A 23638-nucleotide genomic window follows, 5' to 3' on the forward strand; every position below is an offset into this window, starting at 1 on the left:
CAATGTCACAACTGTGGCATACATCAATCATCAAGGAGGGACTCACAGTCCTCTGGCTATGAAAGAAGTATCTCGAATTTTGGTTTGGGCGGAATCCAGCTCCTGTCTAATCTCTGCGGTTCATATTCCAGGTGTAGACAATTGGGAAGCGGATTATCTCAGTCGCCAAACGTTGCATCCGGGCGAATGGTCTCTTCACCCAGAGGTATTTCTTCAGATTGTTCAAATGTGGGAACTTCCAGAAATAGATCTGATGGCGTCCCATCTAAACAAGAAACTTCCCAGGTATCTGTCCAGATCCCGGGATCCTCAGGCGGAGGCAGTGGATGCATTATCACTTCCCTGGAAGTATCATCCTGCCTATATCTTTCCGCCTCTAGTTCTTCTTCCAAGAGTAATCTCCAAGATTCTGAAGGAATGCTCGTTTGTTCTCCTGGTAGCTCCGGCATGGCCTCACAGGTTTTGGTATGCGGATCTTGTCCGGATGGCCTCTTGCCAACCGTGGACTCTTCCGTTAAGACCAGACCTTCTGTCACAAGGTCCTTTTTTCCATCAGGATCTGAAATCCTTAAATTTAAAGGTATGGAGATTGAACGCTTGATTCTTGGTCAAAGAGGTTTCTCTGACTCTGTGATTAATACTATGTTACAGGCTCGTAAATCTGTATCTCGAGAGATATATTATAGAGTCTGGAAGACTTATATTTCTTGGTGTCTTTCTCATCATTTTTCCTGGCATTCTTTTAGAATACCGAGAATTTTACAGTTCCTTCAGGATGGTTTAGATAAGGGTTTGTCCGCAAGTTCTTTGAAAGGACAAATCTCTGCTCTTTCTGTTCTTTTTCACAGAAAGATTGCTATTCTTCCTGATATTCATTGTTTTGTACAAGCTTTGGTTCGTATAAAACCTGTCATTAAGTCTATTTCTCCTCCTTGGAGTTTGAATTTGGTTCTTGGAGCTCTTCAAGCTCCTCCGTTTGAACCCATGCTTTCATTGGACATTAAATTACTTTCTTGGAAAGTTTTGTTCCTTTTGGCCATCTCTTCTGCCAGAAGAGTTTCTGAATTATCTGCTCTTTCTTGTGAGTCTCCTTTTCTGATTTTTCATCAGGATAAGGCGGTGTTGCGAACTTCTTTTGAATTTTTACCTAAAGTTGTGAATTCCAACAACATTAGTAGAGAAATTGTGGTTCCTTCATTATGTCCTAATCCTAAGAATTCTAAGGAGAAATCGTTGCATTCTTTAGATGTTGTTAGAGCTTTGAAATATTATGTTGAAGCTACGAAATCTTTTCGTAAGACTTCTAGTCTATTTGTTATCTTTTCCGGTTCTAGAAAAGGCCAGAAAGCTTCTGCCATTTCTTTGGCATCTTGGTTGAAATCTTTAATTCATCTTGCTTATGTTGAGTCGGGTAAGACTCCGCCTCAGAGAATTACAGCTCATTCTACTAGGTCAGTTTCTACTTCCTGGGCGTTTAGGAATGAAGCTTCGGTTGACCAGATCTGCAAAGCAGCTACTTGGTCCTCTTTGCATACTTTTACTAAATTCTACCATTTTGATGTATTTTCTTCTTCTGAAGCAGTCTTTGGTAGAAAAGTACTTCAGGCAGCGGTTTCAGTTTGAATCTTCTGCTTATGTTTTTCGTTAAACTTTATTTTGGGTGTGGATTTTTCAGCAGGAATTGGCTGTCTTTATTTTATCCCTCCCTCTCTAGTGACTCTTGTGTGGAAAGATCCACTTCTTGGGTAGTCATTATCCCATACGTCACTAGCTCATGGACTCTTGCTAATTACATGAAAGAAAACATAATTTATGTAAGAACTTACCTGATAAATTCATTTCTTTCATATTAGCAAGAGTCCATGAGGCCCGCCCTTTTTTTGTGGTGGTTATGATTTTGTATAAAGCACAATTATCCAATTCCTTATTTTATATGCTTTCGCACTTTTTTTCTTATCACCCCACTTCTTGGCTATTCGTTAAACTGAATTGTGGGTGTGGTGAGGGGTGTATTTATAGGCATTTTGAGGTTTGGGAAACTTTGCCCCTCCTGGTAGGAATGTATATCCCATACGTCACTAGCTCATGGACTCTTGCTAATATGAAAGAAATGAATTTATCAGGTAAGTTCTTACATAAATTATGTTTTTGAAAGAATATAAAACAAAAGTCACACTCTATGAGTGTGTGTGTGTGAAAGTATATATGTATGTATGTGTAAATATGTATGTGTGTGAGAGCAGGTAAATTTTGTTACCTGCTATGTTGTGCAGATCCACCACTTTTGCTTATTGTCATGCAGAAATTAACCTTTACAGCTATTACACATTACTAGAACATTTTGTTAAGATGCAGTAATGGCAGGGTATATCATTTTCTTTTGGAAGGGGGGGGCAAATTGTATTTTTGCCTGTGTAGCCAAAAATCTTAGCACCGGCCCTGCGGAGAGTACAGGGGTTTGGTCCGCTCAGAAGGCGAGTTTACCAATCAACATCTTCGAACTCCGTGCAATCTTCAGGGCCCACATTAAAGGGACATTAAACACTAAATAAATGCTAGCTAGAATGATGCATTCAAAGAAAAGATTAGTCTGAGAATAACATGCAGATGTATATTTTATAGTTTCATTAGTTGTTTAACCCCTTCACTACCGGGACTTTCTGAGAAAAAATTGCCCAAAATACTGGAGAATTTTTAGCATTTTTGCTATCGCTCCATTCTACCATAAATAGAGCCTTTTTTTATTTACCTGTCAAAACTATATATATTTTTTTAAGTTTACAACCCAATAATAATTATATGAGAGTGTCTCTTTGGGCTACCTTACTACTCCCTACAATCCTTATGATATTTGACTATTCAGTAATAAACATTTGCTCTTAGCTATATGATTCTCTAACCCTCTCAAGTCTTGGTTTTGTCCTGCTGTCAGCGGGTCAAGATGGTTGGACATTCTAGGAATCTATCATTAGCTTTCCGCTAAGAATCCTACTTTATGAGATCACTCATATTCCCAGCATTTTCATTTGGAAGCACACTACAATGATCAATTTCTAATGTAGTGTTCATATTATTTAGCCAGCCTGCTTAGTATATGACAGGTTGATTGATAATACTGTGTTAAAGGTACAGTCAACACCAGAATTGTTGTTGTTTAAAAATATAGATAATTCCTTTATTACCCATTCTCCAGTTTTGCATAACCAACAGTTATAATACACTTTTTACCTATGTGATTAACTTGTATCTAAGCCTCTGCAAACTGCTCCCTTATTTCAGTTCTTTTGACAGACTTGCATTTTAGCCAGTCAGGGCTTACTCCTAGGTAACTTCACGTACATAAGCTCAATTTTATCTATATGACACACATGAACTAACAACCTCTAGTGGTGAAAAACTGTCAAAATGCATAAAAAAAAAAAAAAAAAAGTTGTTTTTTTTGTTGGCAGACTGTTTGCCAGTACTTAAGATGGGGGTGACCAGTGGGGGTTGGGGGAGGGATGAGAGCTGTTTGGGAGGAATCGGGGGGGGGGGGGGTTGTCAGTTAGGAGGCTAATCTTTACACTAAAGCTAACATTAACCTATTAAGCTACCTAATTAAACCCTTCACTGCCAGGAATAATAGAAGTGTGGTGCACAGCTGCAATTAACGACCTTCTAATCACCAAAAAGCAATGGCAAAGCCATATATGTCAGGGGATCCCAAAGATGCTTTTACAACCATTTGTGCCATGATTGCACAAGCAGTATGTAAATAATTTCAGTGAGAAACCCAAAGTTTGTAAAAAAAAAAAAAAAACATTTATTTGATCGCATTTGGCAGTGAAATGGTGGCATGAAATATACCAAAATGGGCCTAGATTAATACATTGGGTTGTCTACTTAAAAAATTATATAGTTTTGAGAGGTAAATAAAAAAAACAAGGCTCTATTACTGTTTAAATGGAGTGATAGCAAAAATGCTGAAAATTCTCCGGTATTTTGGGCAAGTTTTTCTCTGAAAGTCCCAGTAGTGAAGGGGTTAAAGAAACACTTTTGAAACTATGAACTTCAAGCTGCTTTAAAGCTTATTTTTTTATTAAAGTGTTATGATTTTTTTAAATATAGGATTATAAGTGTCCTACTGATTATATGTTCCCTTCACCCCATTCCTTTCTGCAGGGTAGTGATGTATAAAAAGCAGTGAAACCCCCTCTATATATGGATAAACCAAATTGTTCGTGCTGCACAATTAGTCCTAGGCTAGAGGTTGCTCTCATTATTACTAATGAGCTGTGCCTTCACATTGGCAGTGACGGCTTCTGCATAAGAATAAAAAAAAAATGGTTTGCTAGGCAGGCAGGGAGCAGAGTGGAAAGTAGCTATGATTTTGTTTGTTTTAACACCTCTTGCACATCATTCAGATCTACTATATGCAAATAAGTTTATTTACATTTACAATCACTCTGTCTAGCTTTATTTCACTATACAAGCAATAAGTATTGTCATATGCTGTTTAAAGGGAGATTAAACACTAAATAAATTCTAGATAGAATGATTCATTCAAAGGAAAGATTAGTCTGAGAATAACATGTATATGTATTTTTAAAACTTTTATTAGCTAAGTGTAACATTTTAGTGACTATAAAACAATGTGAGCTGCCATGTTGTAACTTAGGTTACCTTCTCTGCTGTGGCCAATTAGGGAAAGTTATAAATAGGTCACTAGAGTGTGCAGCTAATGGCTGCGTGGAATATAACAGTGGTCTGCACTTCCATTTCTAACAGGAACTAAAAGCTCAAAATTTCAGAATGGAATTACAGGTAAAGGGGACATAATAAATAATGAAAGTATATTGCAGAGTATGTGCAACATGCAGAGTATGTGTGTGTATGTATGTGTGTATATATATATATATATATATATATATATATATATATATATATATATATATATATATATACACACATACATACGATTTATCATTTTATATTACCATCTTAAAGTGTTTAATGTCCCTTTAATGTTAGTTTAACAATGTAACGTAATTTAGATTGGTATTTTTATTTTTAAGAATAACTATTTAAATTTATTTTATTCAATACCCTTTTCTGTAGGAGTTATGGCTCCAGGAGTACCTTCCATGGTCGGATCAGCCTCCACTGGAAACAATCATTATAACCAACAGGTAAGAATTTCTTACATGTTGACCAGGGCAGTATTTGGTGATAGATTTTCCTCCAAGGCAGCAGTGTGTAGTCTTTGGTTAGTTTATTGTCTTTTGGGTTACAATAAATTAATATTTGTTCTTCTGAGCATAACATCCCACCACAAACTGGAAATATGATATCATTGGCATGGATGCATTGTAATATATTCATGTTTGCCTGGTATATAGCTGTCTTGGTTTGTTTGCTGTAGATGTGAAGTATGGCCGTGCATAAATGCTTGCCAGGTTTTAGATTTCAATGAAACAAAGGTTTATTCAGATTACAAAAGATGTTTTTTGTCAATTTTGTAACAACAAAATTAAAGTTGAGAAAAGGCATTTACGTTCCATTTACATTATAAAAGCTCTCTTTTCAGGCCAAAATGTATCCCCCCCCCCTTTTCTTTTTGTGAACCATGTTGCTCAGGCATTTGTAAAGGTAGAAAATGCTCATGTTTTTGGATATGATATATACCATGACGAGTCCTGTTGTATTTTATTTTAGATGGGGATTCTTGTTCCTCAAGGTCAGCAGGCACCACCCCCTTACCCAGGACAAATTCCAGGTAGTCAACCTGTTGTACAGCAGCCCTCAACGCCAGTGTTTGTTGCGCCTCCACCAAGGACACAAAGGTTACTTCATTCTGAAGCCTACCTAAAATACATTGAAGGACTAACAGCAGAATCTAATTGTATTAGCAAATGGGACCACACACTGACAGGTAAGAATATATTTAATTAAAAAACCTTTTTAAATTGTCGACAAAGTAACAATGACCAAGATAAATTGAAAAACTTAGTTTCTTTCATCAGATGGTGAGAATCCAAGAGTCTTCACTTGTGGAATATTACCCTCCTGACCACTAGGAAGAGACAAAGACACCCCAACACACCAAAAACTTTAAATCCCTCCCACTTCACATGAGCCTCAGTCATTTTATTTTATCTCTTTTGTGAGAAATTAGGTGAAAGTGAAGTACAAGATCTACTCATTGTTGAAAAGGGATCCTGTAACTTATCTGAGGCCTGTTTCCTTCTAACAGAAACCTGTCATTCAGAGGGGCAGCCAAGGAGTTATCAGCCAGGAAGTGAAAGGTCTTTTCTCAATGAAAAAATGTTGCATGCCTCCCAGATGATATGTGGGTTTGTCCACCAATCCACTTTTCTATCATGTAATTGGCAAGAGTCCATGAGCTAGTGACGTATGGGATATACAATCCTACCAGGAGGGGCAAAGTTTCCCAAAACTCAAAATGCCTATAAATACACCCCTCACCACAAAAAGTGAGCTGTTCCTTGTGGAGCACTACCCAGGTGAAATGTTGGTTGTTGATGCTGTTACTGATTTAGATCCCTGGCATTGTGCTCGCACTGTCTAGGATGTCTATTGGAAGCAAGTTGCTGCAGCTGAGTTAAGCACAGTGGACAAAGTTGTTGAGAATATCTGCACCCTCCACCGGCTTTTAGTGTGGGGACTTATACACCTTAAACTAGCAGTTTACTGCTGCTTTATATTTATGGTGGTCAGCTTAGCGCCCTCAGCAGTTGCTTCTGAGATGTACACGGTATGTTTCTTTCATAAGGTGGTGAGAATCCACAAGCCAGTACTCCTGGGATTCAACTCCTGGCCACTAGGAGGAGGCAAGATTCCCAAAGCTCTAAGAACACTTTATCCCTCCCACCTTCCTGATTTTTTTATTTGCCTCTAAGGAGGAAGGTGAAGAGGTTAGGTGATCAAGTTTCTTCATGCACAAAATAAGGGTTTGCATAGAGGGGAGTATCAGAGTACTTAGGCAGTGAATGTAATTCTCCTCCGGGAGTTTATCACTAGCCTACCACAGGTGCTGTCTCCTGTTGGATTTGTCTGCCACAGCTGTTGCGGGAATTGATCCTTAGCCTCCTCCTGTTGGCTCTTCATTGTACTCTTTGTGGTATTCTCTGCTGTTGCTGACACAGATAATCTCTCTACTCTAAGCATTATTTTCTGCTATTAGTATGTACGCCATTTTTGAGGCACATTACAGCCAGGGGACACATAAATCATATACAGACAGATCTTTATTACTTAGTCATTTCATACTTAATCTAGTAATTATGGAAACTATAAATTCACCTGGAGTTACATCTCAATGCAACATTTATACCCTCTGTTATATACACAGTAAAGGGGATTCAACTGTTTGGAAATGTCAGGGGGGGTCTCTTTGTATGTTTTATGTTTTTATGTGCACTGAATTAGCGCAGCAGTTACCGTTAATAACTTGGCTATTTCACTTTCGTTTTTTAAATTCCTCAACTGCTCCTTTTGTTGCTGAAGTCTTTCTGAAGAGTAAGATTTTTATTAAAGGGTTAGTAAACATCTTGTAATAAAAACTCCACCCATCATTTTCCTTATTATGGAGGTGCAAATCTGGACTTTAGTCAGCAGGCTACTAGGCTAGCTACAGTCTTAAAGTTAGTATAACTTTATTTAATTGCAGTTGTTATAAGTTAAAGGGGCAGTCTAGTCAAAATTAAACTTTTATGATTTAGATAGGACATGAGATTTTTTTTAAATATTTTATTTATAGCAAAAAAAGAACCAACACATACAGTAAGGAATCTGACATCTTTAAGTTTGTCTATTATAATAGTCTTGCAATACTGCATGATACAAATATGATGCCCGTGTAACAAAACTGGTTTATCTACTTAGCATATTGAGGTGTGGATCTATTTTCATAATTTTATAACAAAACAATAAGTTATAGCACAAACTGTAATTAAACTAGTTATGATTACAGCAATGTAGCTGTTATGCGAAGTGGTCTGTGATTAAGACTATATACAAAAGAAAAAGACTTCACCTACCCCTAATGTAGCACTTAACATTTTTTAAAGAAGGAGAGCTAAAAATAGCACACTCCGTAAATAAACTTGACCAGATAGTTGTATACTACAAACTACAAATAACCTGAATCTATTGCCCACTCCGTGAATAAACTTGACCAGATGGTTATATACCACAAACTACATATAACCTGAATCTATTGCCTAACATTAACATGCTACATATACAAGGTCTGTATATTTAAAAAAAGAATGATAAATTGAATTTTTATGACCTACTAATGCAACATTATACTGTTGATATTTGCTTAGATTGGGTTGTCTAATGAAAGACACCATTTGCCCTGTAAATTTTCATTAAGAGTGAATACTGAGTTTTCTAAGGGTTGTAAGACTCTGTCTTAGTCCTTTTGGAATAAACAATAAAAAGGGTTCCCACTTATGAATAAATGCCTTTATTCTCATGTCTAGGTTACCCTAAACATCTGCTTGTTCAATGAACAGTTGGGATTGCATGGCATTGACTAGTTTCTTTAAAGGAGGAACTTTGTGTGAGACCCAGTATTTAAAAATTAACTTCCTAACCATAAGTTTCACTAAGTTTAGACAATTACAACAGCGAATAGTGTTATGCCATATCATGGAGAAACGGGATGTTTTTTGCTGATAATTTAATGTTGGATTTAATGATTTTTGAGAGCCAGATTGTGACATTTCCCCACAATCTTTGTATCTTTGGACAGTCCCAAAGTAAATGTATTAAATCTGGAGAAGGAACTGAGCATTTGTAACATTTATCAATTTTGTACACATTTTAGGTGTGATGTAGGCTTGGTGAATTATTTTAATGTGGGATTCCCTGAGGTATGCTGAAAGTGTGGCTTTTCCTACTAATGTAAAACTAGCGGTCAATTCCTCCAAGTTCATCGTAATATTCCTCATCCCTTGCCATTTAGCCTGTATTTTCTGCAATGAAGGTGGCTTATAGTGAGCTACTATCATATTGTAAATGGGTTTTATAGAGTGGGAATCTTGTTTAGTTATGATACATAGCCTATCAATGTTGGATATTGTTACAGTAATCTTGCCGTAGAAAGAAGGGATCAAACATAATGAAGGCATTGGAAATATGTAAATTTAGTGGTAGTCGGTATATTAAATTTTTCCTGAAGAGTCAGAAAAGGTAGAATGTGAAGTGAAATAGGGTCTAATAGTTGTATTACCGTAGTAAGATTATGTGATTCCCTTATCTGGAAGACTGTCGTGGTGTAACCTGGCAAAAAATTTGGGTTGCCCTGTATAGCAAGGTATTTGGCGGTCCCAAAGTTTGCGTGATTTTTTCTAAGCTTTAATAGAGTCTCTGAATAAGATGTTTTGAGCAATGTGTGGGGGAAGAGTAGATAAATTGGCATGTGGATGGAAAGATAATTGATATGGTTTCACCATTTCTCTTTTAGTAGGGGGGCAAAAATAATCGGAGTGTACCAACCATCCCAGGACTATTTTAACTAAAGTCACCCAATTATACCATTGGATATTTGGCAATTTAAAAAAACCCATTTGCATAGGCATTGCTAACCTTGTTTTATTAATCCTATGTTTGGTTTGATTCCAGATAAAATAGCCAAATAAAGATGAAACAATCTTTATGTCTGTTATTTATTAGAAGGGGAAGCATTTGCAGGAGGTATAAAATCTTAGGCAGGGCGGTCATTTTCAACAACTGAATTCTGCCATGTAAAGAGAGTGGAAGATTTTGCTATCCTCGCAACAGACTTCAAATATTATCTATGGAACTAATTATATTTAGGCAATATAATTGGTTGGGATTGATATGTAGGTGTAGTCCTATATATTTAAAGGAGCCTGAGGTGGTTTAAGGTTGGTATGATGTAAGGTTCATTTGGTTGAATTGCAGAGCCATGTGACCTCCGATTTCTCTATATTAATTTTATACCTTGAGATGCCCCCAAATGTGGTCATAATGTCTAGTAGTATAGGTATATTTATGAGGGGGGGTCACTAACATAAAGTAAAAGATCATCAGCATACAGGGAAAGGTAAGTAGTATAATTGTTAATTTAAAGACATTGACAGTATTGTCTGATGTAATTTGCTAATGGTTCAATACTTATATTAAAGAGCAGAGGGGACAATGGGCAACCTTGTCATGCCCCTCTGCGAAGCTGAAATTTTGGAGAGATCTCCCCGTTTATGACAAGGGATGCTGATGGATTAGTATAGAGTTGTTGTATTGCATGAAAAAGTCTCTGGTTATACCAAAATTCAGTAATGAAGTGTATAGGTGGTCACATTTTACCCTGTTAAATGCAGGTGAGAACAGGGAGGTTTATTATATGCTTTCCAGTAATGTGATATTATTGCAAATGTTTTCCAAATATTGACGACAGATGATCATTTTTTTAATGAACCTTGTCTGATCAAAATGTATTATTGATGGAAGAATTTTTGCCAATCTGTCTGCTAAAATTTTTGCATAGAGTTTTTAGTCGTTGTTTAAAAGCGTAATCGCTCTGTAAGAATATGATAGACATAGGTGTTTATCTGGTTTGGGTAATATGCAAATGTTTGCATCGGTAAACCTGGGGTCTGGATTTGAATGACCCGACAAGTATCCAGTAAACAATTGAGATAAGGTGGGAGCTATGTCATTGCTAAGGATTTTAAAATGTTCAATACGGAGACCATCAGGTCCGGCAGCCTTCCCCACTTTGGCATGTTTAATAGCTTGTAAGGCTTCCTGGGTCTGAATGGCGGCATTTAAGGAGGAGCACTGTTAGTCAATTTTGGTGCTATTTTACTCCAAAAAAAGTGTTTTATCTTGTTCATTTATATTTTGCTTAGAATATAGTGAGGTAAAAAAAGGAACCAATTCAGGAGTACTGGTATACAGATGTTGACCTTTCCTTATGGAGGGGATATTTGATTTAAGAGTGGTGATCCTTACCATATTAGCTAACAATTTCCTTGCTTTGTTGCTGTAACGGTAGAACCTGCCCAGGCTATGCATATGAAATGCTTGATCCTGCAATTTAATGTGTCTCTCTCTCTTGCTTCAGATTATAATATTTTTGTTTGTGCTGCTCCATAGGGTGGTGCAAATATGTGTTATATGCTTCAGTAAGATTATGTAGCAATTGAGTTGTAACGTTTTTAGCTGAGATATTAATATGGGCAGTGTATGCAGTGATCCTGCCTCTTATAACAGCTTTTGATGTATGCCAGATTAAATCTGTGTTATCTTTGTGTTATCTCTGTGTTGAGCATTATCACTAGTAAAATCTAAGCAGTAAGAGAGGAGAAGTTGCCTAAAATCTGTTTTATTATATAGGTAGGATGGGAATCTCCAGGTCCTTTTCCCGGGGGTCTGTTTCACAGGTTATAGAGTTAGACAAATCAGGGCGTGTTTTGAAAGAGTAACTGGTTTGATAGAAGAGCTGGTTATGTTGGGAGTAATGAGAGAGGATGTGAGGATATAGTGTATTCTGGAAAGAGTATGATGAGATTTAGAGATACAGATATAGTCCCGTTTGTCTGGATTGTGTAATCTCCAAAGATCTAATAATCCCAGCCCTTCCTTAAATTCAACAATAAGTTTAGATTCCCCTTTTTGTCTCTGAATTTGTTTACTCATGATTCTGGTATGTGTGCGGTTTAAAAAATCTATTGACGGGAATCATCTGGGCTAGATTAAAATTGTGTCCCATAATGATCGTCAAATCACTGCGTTGTGCAAGAAGGGATTGCAAGTCATGCCAAAAAGAGGGGCAGTATACGCTAGGACCATATACATTACAAGCGAATAGGTTTTTGAGTCAATATGTATATTAGTGATGACATAGCTTCCCTTACCATCTACAGTTGTGTCAGTGAATATTACTGGAAGACCTTTTTTGATCATTATTGCTAGCCCTCTCAGCCTTCTGTTGGAGTGTTTAAAATTTGTCCCACCCATTGTATTTTTAGTTTGTCGTGTTCTTTTTGGAATAAGTCGGTTTCTTGTAGGAGTGGTATATCAGTATGAATGGAATTAAGATAGTGTAATATTCTACTTCTTCTTTTTACAGGAGAGGTTATACATCCTAAATTCCAAGATACTATATTATATTTCAATGCCATATTTTTAGGATGGCTAAGATGGAATGCCAAAAAAATATGTTTGTTGTGCAGGAGAGAATAACTAAATCTGGTAGAGGCATATGATTTTATCTTTATATTCCCTACCATGTACTCTCAAAGAGTTATTGACTTGTACGTTAATATAACAAGATGTATTGTAGGATACTGTACCAGACCTTAAGGTGATCAAAAGTACAAAGGTACTCACTGTTAGAGTGACTGGGTATTTTTTAACAGCTCATTAACTCTGACCCGTGTCTCTTTTCTTTCTGGGGTTCATTATCAATTTGATGACTGTTTTTGTCTCTTACAGATCAGAGCAGATTGAAGCTGTAACAAACCTTTTCCCTTCTGCAGCTGAATCCTCTCCTTCCGTTGCTCAGTGCATGAAAGTTGTGGGCTTTATGGCGGCTGCCTCAGATGCAGTTTAATATGCCAGAATTAATCTTTGGGTGCTTCAGTTGCAGATGTTGCTTCAATGGAATGGGGACTACTAGGATCTGTCAAATAGGATCCTGTTATATCACATGACAAGACAGTCCCTGACTTGGTTGACAGACTCACCAGTCTTTGGTTCAGGGTTCCTCCTTTGTTTGACCATTGTGTTTAGTAATCTCCACAAATGTCAGCCTGTTAGGTTGGGGTGCAGTCTGGGGATCTCAGAGTCAGCAGGGAGTTTGGTCTTCTCAGGAGGCAAGGTTACCAATAAATATTCTGGAACTCGGTGCAATCTTGAGGGCTCTCCAAAGTTGGCCTGACCTCAGACACAAATCTAATTTTAGATTCCAGATAACATTACAGCAGCGGCTTATGCAGTCATCGGGGAGGAACTTGCAGTTTATTAGAGATTAGGAATGTGTCCCGCATCATCATTTGGGCAGAGCGCCATAATTGGAGGATTTCTGCTATCCACATTCCAGGTGTGAACAATTGGGAGACAGACTTTCTCAGTCGCTAGTCTCTTCACCCAGGGGAATAGTCTCTGAATCAGAACTTTTTTTTGCCAAATTGTGAGACATTTGGGGCTGCTCTCAATATCCTCTGGTTTGATAGATACCCTAGTGGTTCCTTTGTTGTTCGACCTGATTTACATTTTTCTCTGTTTTTGTTGCTATCCAAAGGGTAAGCCAGGAACAAGCCTCAGCTATTTTTATTGCTCCAGCGTGGCCTTGCAGGATTTGGTTTGCGGATCTGGTCACATATCCTTGTGCCCACCTTGGAGGCTTCCTCTAAAAAAGATCATCTTAAATAAAATCTCAAAACTCTAAATTTGACAGCATGGCAATAGAACATTTAATGATTTTTCAGTGAGGTATTGTTACCATTATTTAGGCTAGGAAACCTTTTACCAGACGTATTTATCATAAGGTCTGGAAAAGGTTTTTTGTGTGGTGTTCTTGCAAATGTTATCAGAATTCTTTTAGAATACCTAGAATTTGTGAGTTCCTGCAGGAAGGCTTATGTAAAGGTATATCAGCCAGTTTGCTGAAGGGGTCAGATTTCATCCTTTTGTTTTGTTTCATTAAAAAAAATAACAAAATTCCTTACTTTCAGGCCTTTGCTCATGCTCTGATCAGAATTAAACCGGTTATTCATCAAGGTGTGTTGGGGTGTTTTGCCGCCTCCTAGTGGTCCGTGAAGACTCATCGACTCACCATCATGAAAGAAATGTATCAGGTAAGCATAATCTTTTTTTGGTACTGCTCTTCATATATAATACACTACACATCTTTTAAAGGTAGAACAATATACTAAAAAGACCCCTCCCATACACCTCATTGGTACCTCTTGCATACATTTTCACTTTTGAATGTTAATTCACTTATCTTGCAGTCTTAAATCCTTCTCTCTTCACCAATGTTTCCTATTGTTTAGAGCTGCAACAACTAATCAACATAATCGATAATAATCGATTATGAAAATAGTTGTCAACGAATCTCATAATTGATTAGTTGGTTTGCAATTAGTTGGTCTGTGCACAGCACCAGCTGCTTCACTCCACTGAGCTCCTGCACATTAGTGCTTTATGGTTCTGCCTTTAGCCTAAATGACGTCTACAGACATTTACTTTTTCACTTTTTTGGGACAGTATAAATTTAGAACTACTCCTGGCTTTTGTGCAACCCAGAAATAAAATAGGAGTCATCATTTGCATGATATAGTGCTGAGCTTGTTAATTTCACCTAGCCCTAGATTGATGGGATTTGTTATTTGAATTGATGTGCACTATTATCAGTTTGCACAATTATTAGTGCATCTCTTGCTATTGCTGATTATATGTATTGTATAGATAAATGTGTAAGGCTTTGTCCTGTTATTGATATATAGTCCTTAGAGCTTTTGACTTTTTTTGTTGTTGTTTCTCTTGTAAGGTGTATCCAGTCCACGGATCATCCATTACTTGTGGGATATTCTCCTTCCCAACAGGAAGTTGCAAGAGGATCACCCACAGCAGAGCTGCTATATAGCTCCTCCCCTAACTGCCATATCCAGTCATTCTCTTGCAACTCTCAACAAACATGGAGGTAGTAAGAGAGAAGTGGTGAAATGTAGCTGTTATTTTGCTTCAATCAAAAGTTTATTATTTTTAAATGGTACCGGAGTTGTACTATTTTGTTCCAGGCAGAAAAATAGAAGAATCTCCCTTTGATTTCTATGATCTTAGCAGGTTGTAACTAAGATCCATTGCTGTTCTCACACATGACTGAAGAGAGAGATAACTTCAGCGGGGGAATGGCGTGCAGGTTATCCTGCTATGAGGTATGTGCAGTTAAGATTTTTCTAGAAGATGTGAATGCTAGAAAATGCTGCTGATGCCAAATTTATGTAAGGTAAGCCTGAATACAGTGATTTAATAGCGACTGGTATCATGCTTACTTTCTGAGGTAATACTCTTTTATATTTACAATATAAAACGTTTGCTGGCATGTTTAAACGTTTTTATATATACTTTGGGGATAAAACTTTATTTGGGCCTAGTTTTTTCCACATGGCTGGCTTAAATTTGCCTAGAAACAGTTTCCTGAGGCTTTCCACTGTGTTACTATGAGTGGGAGGGGCCTAATTTAACGCTTTTTTGCGCAGTAACTTTTACAGACTGAGACATCCAGCTTCCTCCAGGAGTCCCCTGAATGCTATAGGACATCTCTAAAGGGCTCTTATGCTTTCCAAAATCGTTTGTTGGGGAAGGTAGGCCCACAGCAAGGCTGTGGCAGTTTGGTGTGACTGTTAAAAAATGTCTATATCGTTTTTTGAACTAAGGGGTTAATCATCCATTTGCAAGTGGGTGCAATGCTCTGTTAGCTTATTATACACACTGTAAAAATTTTGTTTGATTTACTGCCTTTTTTCACTGTTTTTCAAATTCTGACAAAATTTGTTTCTCTTAAAGGCACAGTACCGTTTCTTATATTTGCTTGTTAACTTGATTTAAAGTGTTTTCCAAGCTTGCTAGTCTCATTGCTAGTCTGTACAAACATGTCTGACATAGAGGAAACTCCTTGTTCATTATGTTTAAAAGCCATTGTGGAACCCCCTCTTAGAATGTGTACCAAATGTACTGATTTCACTTTAAGCAAAAAAGATCATATTCTGTCTTTAAAAAATGTATTACCAGAGGAATCTGACGAGGGGGAAGTTATGCCGACTAACTCTCCCCACATGTCAGACCCTTTGACTCCCGCTCAAGGGACTCGCGCTCATATGGCGCCAAGTACATCTAGGGCGCCGATAGCGTTTACTTTACAAGACATGGCGGCAGTCATGGATAATACACTGTCAGCGGTATTAGCCAGACTACCTGAATTTAGAGGAAAGCGAGATAGCTCTGGAGTTAGACGAAATACAGAGCATACTGACGCTTTAAGAGCTATGTCTGATACTGCCTCACAATATGCAGAAGCTGAAGAAGGAGATCTTCTTTCTGTGGGTGATGTTTCTGACTCAGGGAAGAAACCTGATTCTGATATCTCTACATTTAAATTTAAGCTTGAACACCTCCGCGTGTTACTCAGGGAGGTTTCTGCTGCTCTGAATGATTGTGATACAATTGCAGTGCCAGAGAAATTGTGTACACTGGATAAATACTATGCAGTGCCGGTGTGCACTGATGTTTTTCCAATACCTAAAAGTTTTAAATAAATTATTACTAAGGAATGGGATAGATCAGGTGTGCCGTTCTCTCCCCCTCCTATTTTTAGAAAAATGTTTCCAATAGACGCCACCACACGGGACTTATAGCAGATAGTTCCTAAGGTGGAGGGAGCAGTTTCTACTCTGGCAAAGCGCACTACTATCCCTGTCGAGGACAGTTGTGCTTTCTTAGATCCAATGGATAAAAAGTTAGAGGGTTACCTTAAGAAAATGTTTATTCAACAAGGTTTTATCCTACAGCCCCTTGCATGCATTGCTCCTGTCACTGCTGCTGCGGCGTTCTGGTTTGAGTCTCTGGAAGAGGCTTTACAGGTAGTGACTCCATTGGATGACATACTTGACAAGCTTAGAGCACTTAAGCTAGCCAATTCTTTTGTTTCTAATGCCATTGTTCATTTGACTAAACTAACGGCTAAGAATTCTGGTTTTGCTATGCAGGCGCGCAGAGCGCTATGGCTTAAATCATGGTCAGCTGACGTTACTTCAAAGTCTAAGCTGCTTAACATTCCCTTCAAGGGGCAGACCCTATTCGGGCCTGGTTTGAAGGAGATTATTGCTGATATCACTGGAGGAAAAGGTCATGCCCTTCCTCAGGATAGATCCAAATCAAGGGCCAAACAGTCTAATTTTCGTGCCTTTCGAAATTTCAAGGCAAGTGCGGCATCAACTTCCTCTAATGCAAAACAAGAGGGAACTTTTGCTCAGTCCAAGACGGTCTGGAGACCTAACCAGACCTGGAACAAGGGTAAACAGGCCAAAAAGCCTGCTGCTGTCTCTAAGACAGCATGAAGGAACGGCCCCCTATCCGGTAACGGATCTAGTAGGTGGCAGACTTTGGCTCTTCGCCCAGGCGTGGGCAAGAGATGTCCAGGATCCCTGGGCATGGAAATTATATCCCAGGGATATCTTCTGGACTTCAAGGCTTCCCCCCCAAAAGGGAGATTTCACCTTTCACAATTATCTGCAAACCAGATAAAGAGAGAGGCATTCTTACACTGTGTACAAGACCTCCTAGTTATGGGAGTGATCCATCCAGTTCCAAAGGAGGAACAGGGACAGGGATTTTACTCAAATCTGTTTGTGGTTCCCAAAAAAGAGGGAACCTTCAGACCAATTTTGGATCTAAAGATCTTAAACAAATTCCTCAGAGTTCCATCATTCAAGATGGAGACTATTCGTCCCATCCTACCTATGATCCAGGAGGGTCAATACATGACTACAGTGGATTTAAAGGATGCTTATCTTCACATTCCGATACACAAAGATCATCATCGGTTTCTCAGGTTTGCCTTCCTAGACAGGCATTACCAGTTTGTGGCTCTTCCCTTTGGGTTAGCTACAGCCCCAAGAATTTTTACGAAGGTTCTGGGGTCGCTTCTGGCGGTCCTAAGGCCGCGGGGCATAGCAGTGGCCCCTTATTTAGACGACATCCTGATTCAGGCGTCAAACTTCCAAATTGCCAAGTCTCATACGGACATAGTGTTGGCATTTCTGAGGTCGCATGGGTGGAAGGTGAACGAGGAAAAGAGTTCTCTATCCCCCCTCACAAGAGTTTCCTTCCTAGGGACTCTGATAGATTCTGTAGAAATCAAAATTTACCTGACGGAGTCCAGGTTATCAAAACTTCTAAATTCCTGCCGTATTCTTTATTCCATTCCTCGCCCTTCGGTGGCTCAGTGCATGGAAGTAATCGGCTTAATGGTAGCGGCAATGGACATAGTGCCATTTGCACGCCTACATCTCAGACTGCTGCAACTCTGCATGCTCAGTCAGTGGAATGGGGATTACACAGATTTTTCCCCTCTACTAAATCTGGATCAAGAGACCAGGGATTCTCTTCTCTGGTGGCTATCTCGGGTCCATCTGTCCAATGGTATGACCTTTCGCAGGCCAGATTGGACAATTGTAACGACAGATGCCAGCCTTCTAGGTTGGGGTTCAGTCTGGAACTCCCTGAAGGCTCAGGGATCGTGGACTCAGGAGGAGTCACTCCTTCCAATAAACTTTCTGGAACTAAGAGCGATATTCAATGCTCTTCAGGCTTGGCCTCAGCTAGCGACAATGAGGTTCATCAGATTTCAGTCGGACAACATCACGACTGTGGCTTACATCAACCATCAAGGGGGAACAAGGAGTTCCCTAGCGATGAAAGAAGTCTCAAAGATAATTTGCTGGGCAGAGATTCACTCTTGCCACCTATCAGCTATCCATATCCCAGGTGTAGAGAACTGGGAGGCGGATTTTCTAAGTCGTCAGACTTTTCATCCGGGGGAGTGGGAGCTCCATCCGGAGGTGTTTGCACAATTGACTCATGGTTGGGACAAACCAGAACTGGATCTCATGGCGTCTCGCCAGAACACCAAGCTTCCTTGTTATGGATCCTGGTCCAGGGACCCCAAGGCAACGCTGATAGATGCTCTAGCAGCGCCTTGGTCCTTCATCCTGGCTTATGTGTTTCCACCGTTTCCTCTGCTCCCTCGTCTGATTGCCAAATTCAAGCAGGAGAGAGCATCAGTGATCTTGATAGCGCCTGCGTGGCCACGCAGGACTTGGTATGCAGATCTAGTGGACATGTCATCTTTTCCACCATGGACTCTGCCTTTCAACCATCCAAATCTAATTTCTCTGAGACTGACTGCCTGGAGATTGAACGCTTGATTTTATCAAAGCGTGGTTTCTCCGAGTCAGTCATTGATACCTTAATTCAGGCACGAAAGCCTGTCACCAGGAAAATCTATCATAAGATATGGCGTAAATAGCTTTATTGGTGTGAAGGGCTACTCATGGAGTAAGGTCAGGATTCCCAGGATATTATCTTTTCTCCAAGAAGGATTGGAGAAAGGATTGTCAGCTAGTTCCTTAAAGGGACAGATTTCTGCGCTATCTATTCTTTTGCACAAGCGTCTGGCGGATGTCCCAGACGTTCAGGCATTTTGTCAGGCTTTAGCTAGAATCAAGCCTGTGTTTAAACCTGTTGCTCCACCTTGGAGCTTAAATTTGGTTCTTAAGGTTCTTCAGGGGGTTCCGTTTGAACCTCTTCATTCCATAGATATCAAACTTATATCTTGGAAAGTTCTTTTTTTTGGTAGCTATTTCCTCGGCTCGTAGAGTTTCCGAGTTATCTGCCTTACAATGTGATTCTCCTTATCTGATCTTCCATGCAGATAAGGTAGTTCTGCATACCAAACCTGGGTTTTTACCTAAGGTGGTATCTTATAAAAATATCAAGGAACGTCTATTACACAAATAAATTTATCAGGTAAGCATAAATTATGTTTTTTATATTTTTATTTAATTGTAATATGTACCAAATAAACCTCTATAAGCATATATCTGTTATTTTAAGAGTGAATTAGATTTTTTTTTTCCCTACCCTTATTTTATTTTCCATTGCATATAAATATTCAAGATATTTTTATGTTAGAATGTCCAGGCTTACTTTGTTAAGAGGCCTCTTGCATTGGTGGACTAACAAAGTTAAATATCCCACCTTGGTGAAATTGGCAAAACCCAACTTATGCATCTCAGGCACCTCAACGCATCTAAGCGCCTCTTCTCTGCTGCAGGCAAAATAGCTTGCAAAAAGAGAACCAGCCTCAGCCAGGACGATTATAAACAGTGGTAGTCTAACTTTTTCTAGTTCTACCTCTTTTCAAAAACTTTGTGGTTTTGTTTTGCTTAATTATAATAATTTGTTTGCTGCTTAAAAATTGGAAAACAGTTGTGTTAATGTAAAGTTTTAGTCTGAAGTTTATTTGTAACACTTAGTTTGTGGATTTTATTTTTATAAGATTGAACCTTGCATGTATAAATATATATTCTCATCTTATAGCTATAGAGTATGGGCGTCTGCGCGATATAGAGTATGGGCGTCTGCGCGATATAGAGTATGGGCGTCTGCGCGATATAGAGTATGGGCGTCTGCGCGATATAGAGTATGGGCGTCTGCGCGACTCACCTATATCAGGTCTGCTGCTATGTCTCACACTGCACTAGAGCTCAGGAAAAGTCTAGAGAGAAACGCAGTAACTATTTACATTGAGCTATAACGTAACAGTGACATCTAGAGGTAGGAATGAAAAGTGCAGGCACAAACCACCAGGATGATCACTTCCTCCCAGCTCTGCATGTGAGACACTCAGTGAGAGCGGTGGTGGAGACTGGAGAGCTCACCTCATGATAAGGAGATGGCTCTTTAATTTTGCGCCCTGGGCAACCGCCCCTGTGGCCCCCCCAACGCTACGCCACTGCTCAAAATAACTTTTTTCTTTGTTGTATTTAAAAAAGGACATTTTAAAATGTAATACTTTAATAAAACAGGTATTCCTCTACTGTTTTTAAGGCCCATCACTGTATACCAATAAATCTGAGTGTTCTCTTATCAGCCAGTGACCAATTAAACCTTAAATCACAGTTGTAAACATGCACATCCTGTTAATTTAAATAGCTTTTAACCTTTTTCATGCAAAAATATTTTTACATTTGTAAAAGTGTTCTTTATTTATGAATGGTAGATGCTTGCTGTTCATTTAACAATATGATTTTTTCATTCCTATTTTTCACCACAAAGCTAGAAGACGAGATGTCCATCTGTCAAAAGAGCAGGAAAGCAGACTTCCTACACACTGGTTAAAAAGCAAAGGAGCCCATACGACAATGGCAAATGCATTGTGGCGTCTTCGAGATCTGATGCTTCGTGATACTCTGAACATCCGTCAAGCATACAATATTGAAAATGTTTAGCGCCATGAAGTCATTTTTTTTTCTTTGATACAAAGATAGAGTTTTTGTGGAACAATAGATGTTTTTAGTAACTGGGGTAACCAGAAGGATATTTTTATTGCATTTATGTACATTGTAAGACCATTTTGATATATGGACATTTTAATAAGCTTATTTTGATTTTGTGTGTTTTTTTTGTTTGTTATATTTTAAGTTGACATCAAATACAAACGTTTTTTCATATGTTTTGGTTCTAATTTGAGCATTGTCTCATGTTTGCTGTTTCCTGAGGGCAATGAGTAAATTATGCTGCTTTTATCGTAGTAAACTATTGTATGAAAAGTAAACAAAGCAGTTGTACAACACACTGCCATTATTTTAATTAAACTTTTGTCAATGAAATATGTTTACCTGCATGTGAAGTTTCTCTGCTCCTGTTAAGAAGATCAACAAGCACAAGCTTTTCAGGTTTGATAAGCAAATATTACAGTTCAGCGTCTCTAATGGAGGAGAATCATAGCGATTACAAATAAAGCAGTGCGAAAGGGATTTGATAAAAGATAATATGCTATGTAAGGTGTGTTTTCTTCATAAATGGAAAGAGTCCACAGCTGCATTCATTACTTTTGGGAATTCAGAACCTGGCCACCAGGAGGAGGCAAAGACACCCCAGCCAAAGGCTTAAATACCCCTCCCACTTCCCTCATCCCCCAGTCCTCCTTTGCCTTTTGTCCCAGGAGGTTGGCAGAGAAGTGTCAGAAATTTTTGATAGTCTCCTATGGAGGGTTTGGAGTTTGATAGTCTCTTCGGTTTGGAGTTTTAAGTAATCCTGTCACACTCTCAGTGAGAGCATGGATGAAAGTTAGAGTCCGGAGATGCAGGGAGAGTCTTTCTGCGAAACCATCCCGACTCATATTAACAGCTCCACAAGCAATCATAGTTAACGAGTTTTGCTGCCTGCTTCTTCTCTCAAGTTCATGGCAGACGCAAAGCTACTATCTGTCACACTTGAAGGGCTGTGTTCCTGTTCCACGGCGTAGATTCCGGTAAGATCGTTTCATTTTACTTTCATCATGATTGTATTGTAATACTGTTTTCCTGAGAGGCTACCACCTTTCGGGACTAACTATAACTCAGGGTCTCAGTGGGGCTCCTTTTGTATCTTAAAATCAAGGATTAATATCTCCTGAGGGGGGTTATGGAACAGGGTTTTTTTTTTAAACATGTTTTTTATGTTATTCAACCTGCTTATGTGTAGTGTTACGTAGGTTCATGGCTTGTGGAACATAACGGCATTGGGAAGTGATGCAGCTTTTACGGTCGGGCGCTCTCTTTCTGGACTGTACAGTTCACCTGGTTACCGGGCGTGGTTACGTTTTAGCTCTCCATTTCCGCATTCCTTACCGTGTGGTGATGGAAAAATTCTGGTCCGCCGGTGTCTGGTTCATAGGAGGTGGTGAGTGCCCCAGCCATTGGGGGTGTCGGGTGCCGTTTAAATTTTCTAATTTGGTCCATTTCTTTCATGTATTTGGCAAGAGTCCATGAGCTAGTGACGTATGGGATATACAATCCTACCAGGAGGGGCAAAGTTTCCCAAACCTCAAAATGCCTATAAATACACCCCTCACCACACCCACAATTCGGTTTTACAAACTTTGCCTCCTATGGAGGTGGTTAAGTAAGTTTATGCTAAGATTTCTACGTTGATATGCGCTTCTCAGCTTTTTTTAAAGCCTGATTCCTCTGAGTACAGTGAATGTCAGAGGGATGTGAATGCAAGGGTTTTCCTCACGGGGATCTATTTCATAGGTTCTCTGTTAATGGTTGTAGAGATTCATCTCCTATTTCCCTTTTCAGATCGACGATATACTCTCATATTCCATTACCTCTACTGATAACTGTTTCAGTATTGGTTTGGCAGTCTGCTATATGTGGATGGGTGTCTTCAGGTAAGTATGTTTTCATTACTTAAGACACTCTCAGCTATGGTTTGGCACTTTATGTATTTATATTAAGTTCTAAATATATGTATTGTACTTATATTTGCCATTATTAAGGTTTTCAGTATATTTCCTTTTTTGCAGACTGTCAGTTTCATATCTGGGAAATGCTTTTTTATGAAAATGTATTTCTTACCTGGGGTATAGTGTTTTTTTTTTTTTCAAATTGACTGTCTTTTTAATTCGCGGGCAGAATTAGGCTTGCGAGGGCGCATAAAGCCGAAGTTTATTGCGTCATTCTTGGCATGAGATTTTTTTTCCGTGAAGTTATGTTCGTTGACGCAAATTCATAATTTCCGGCGTCTTAGTTGACGCTGAGTCCTTCACAAGGTTGCGTCATCTATGACGCGAGTGTGTTGTTTTTGGCGCCAAAAAATATTTTTCTGTTTGTTGTGCATCATACTTGGCGCCAAATATTTTCATGTTTTAAGACCCCATTCCTATTTGCCTCTTGCCTTTTTCTATGTCAGAGGACTATGCTGTTTGCATTTTTTCCCATTCCTGAAACTGCCATATAAGGAAATTGATCATTTTGTTTTATATGTTGGGGTTTTTTTTGTTTTGTTTTTCTCTTACATTTGCAAGATGTCTCAATCTGATCTTGTC

The 23638-nt window shown here is 38.8% G+C and overlaps 1 protein-coding gene across 3 annotated transcripts in view; it reads left to right on the forward strand.

Moving 5' to 3' along the window:
• PBRM1 (polybromo 1) overlaps positions 1-21434 on the forward strand; it is a 471441-nt gene extending 450007 nt beyond the window's left edge. For all 3 annotated transcript variants that reach the window (XM_053721036.1, XM_053721037.1, XM_053721035.1), the window contains 3 exons: positions 5098-5168; positions 5695-5911; positions 20881-21434. In XM_053721036.1, coding sequence (XP_053577011.1) covers positions 5098-5168; positions 5695-5911; positions 20881-21053 — 461 coding nt within the window. In that variant the 3' untranslated portion in view covers positions 21054-21434. The remainder of the gene's footprint in view (positions 1-5097; positions 5169-5694; positions 5912-20880) is intronic.
• The last annotated feature ends 2204 nt before the right edge of the window (positions 21435-23638 follow it).

Source organism: Bombina bombina, chromosome 7 (genome assembly GCF_027579735.1).
Source record: "Bombina bombina isolate aBomBom1 chromosome 7, aBomBom1.pri, whole genome shotgun sequence".
In the NCBI taxonomy this organism is placed as follows: Eukaryota; Metazoa; Chordata; class Amphibia; order Anura; family Bombinatoridae; genus Bombina; species Bombina bombina.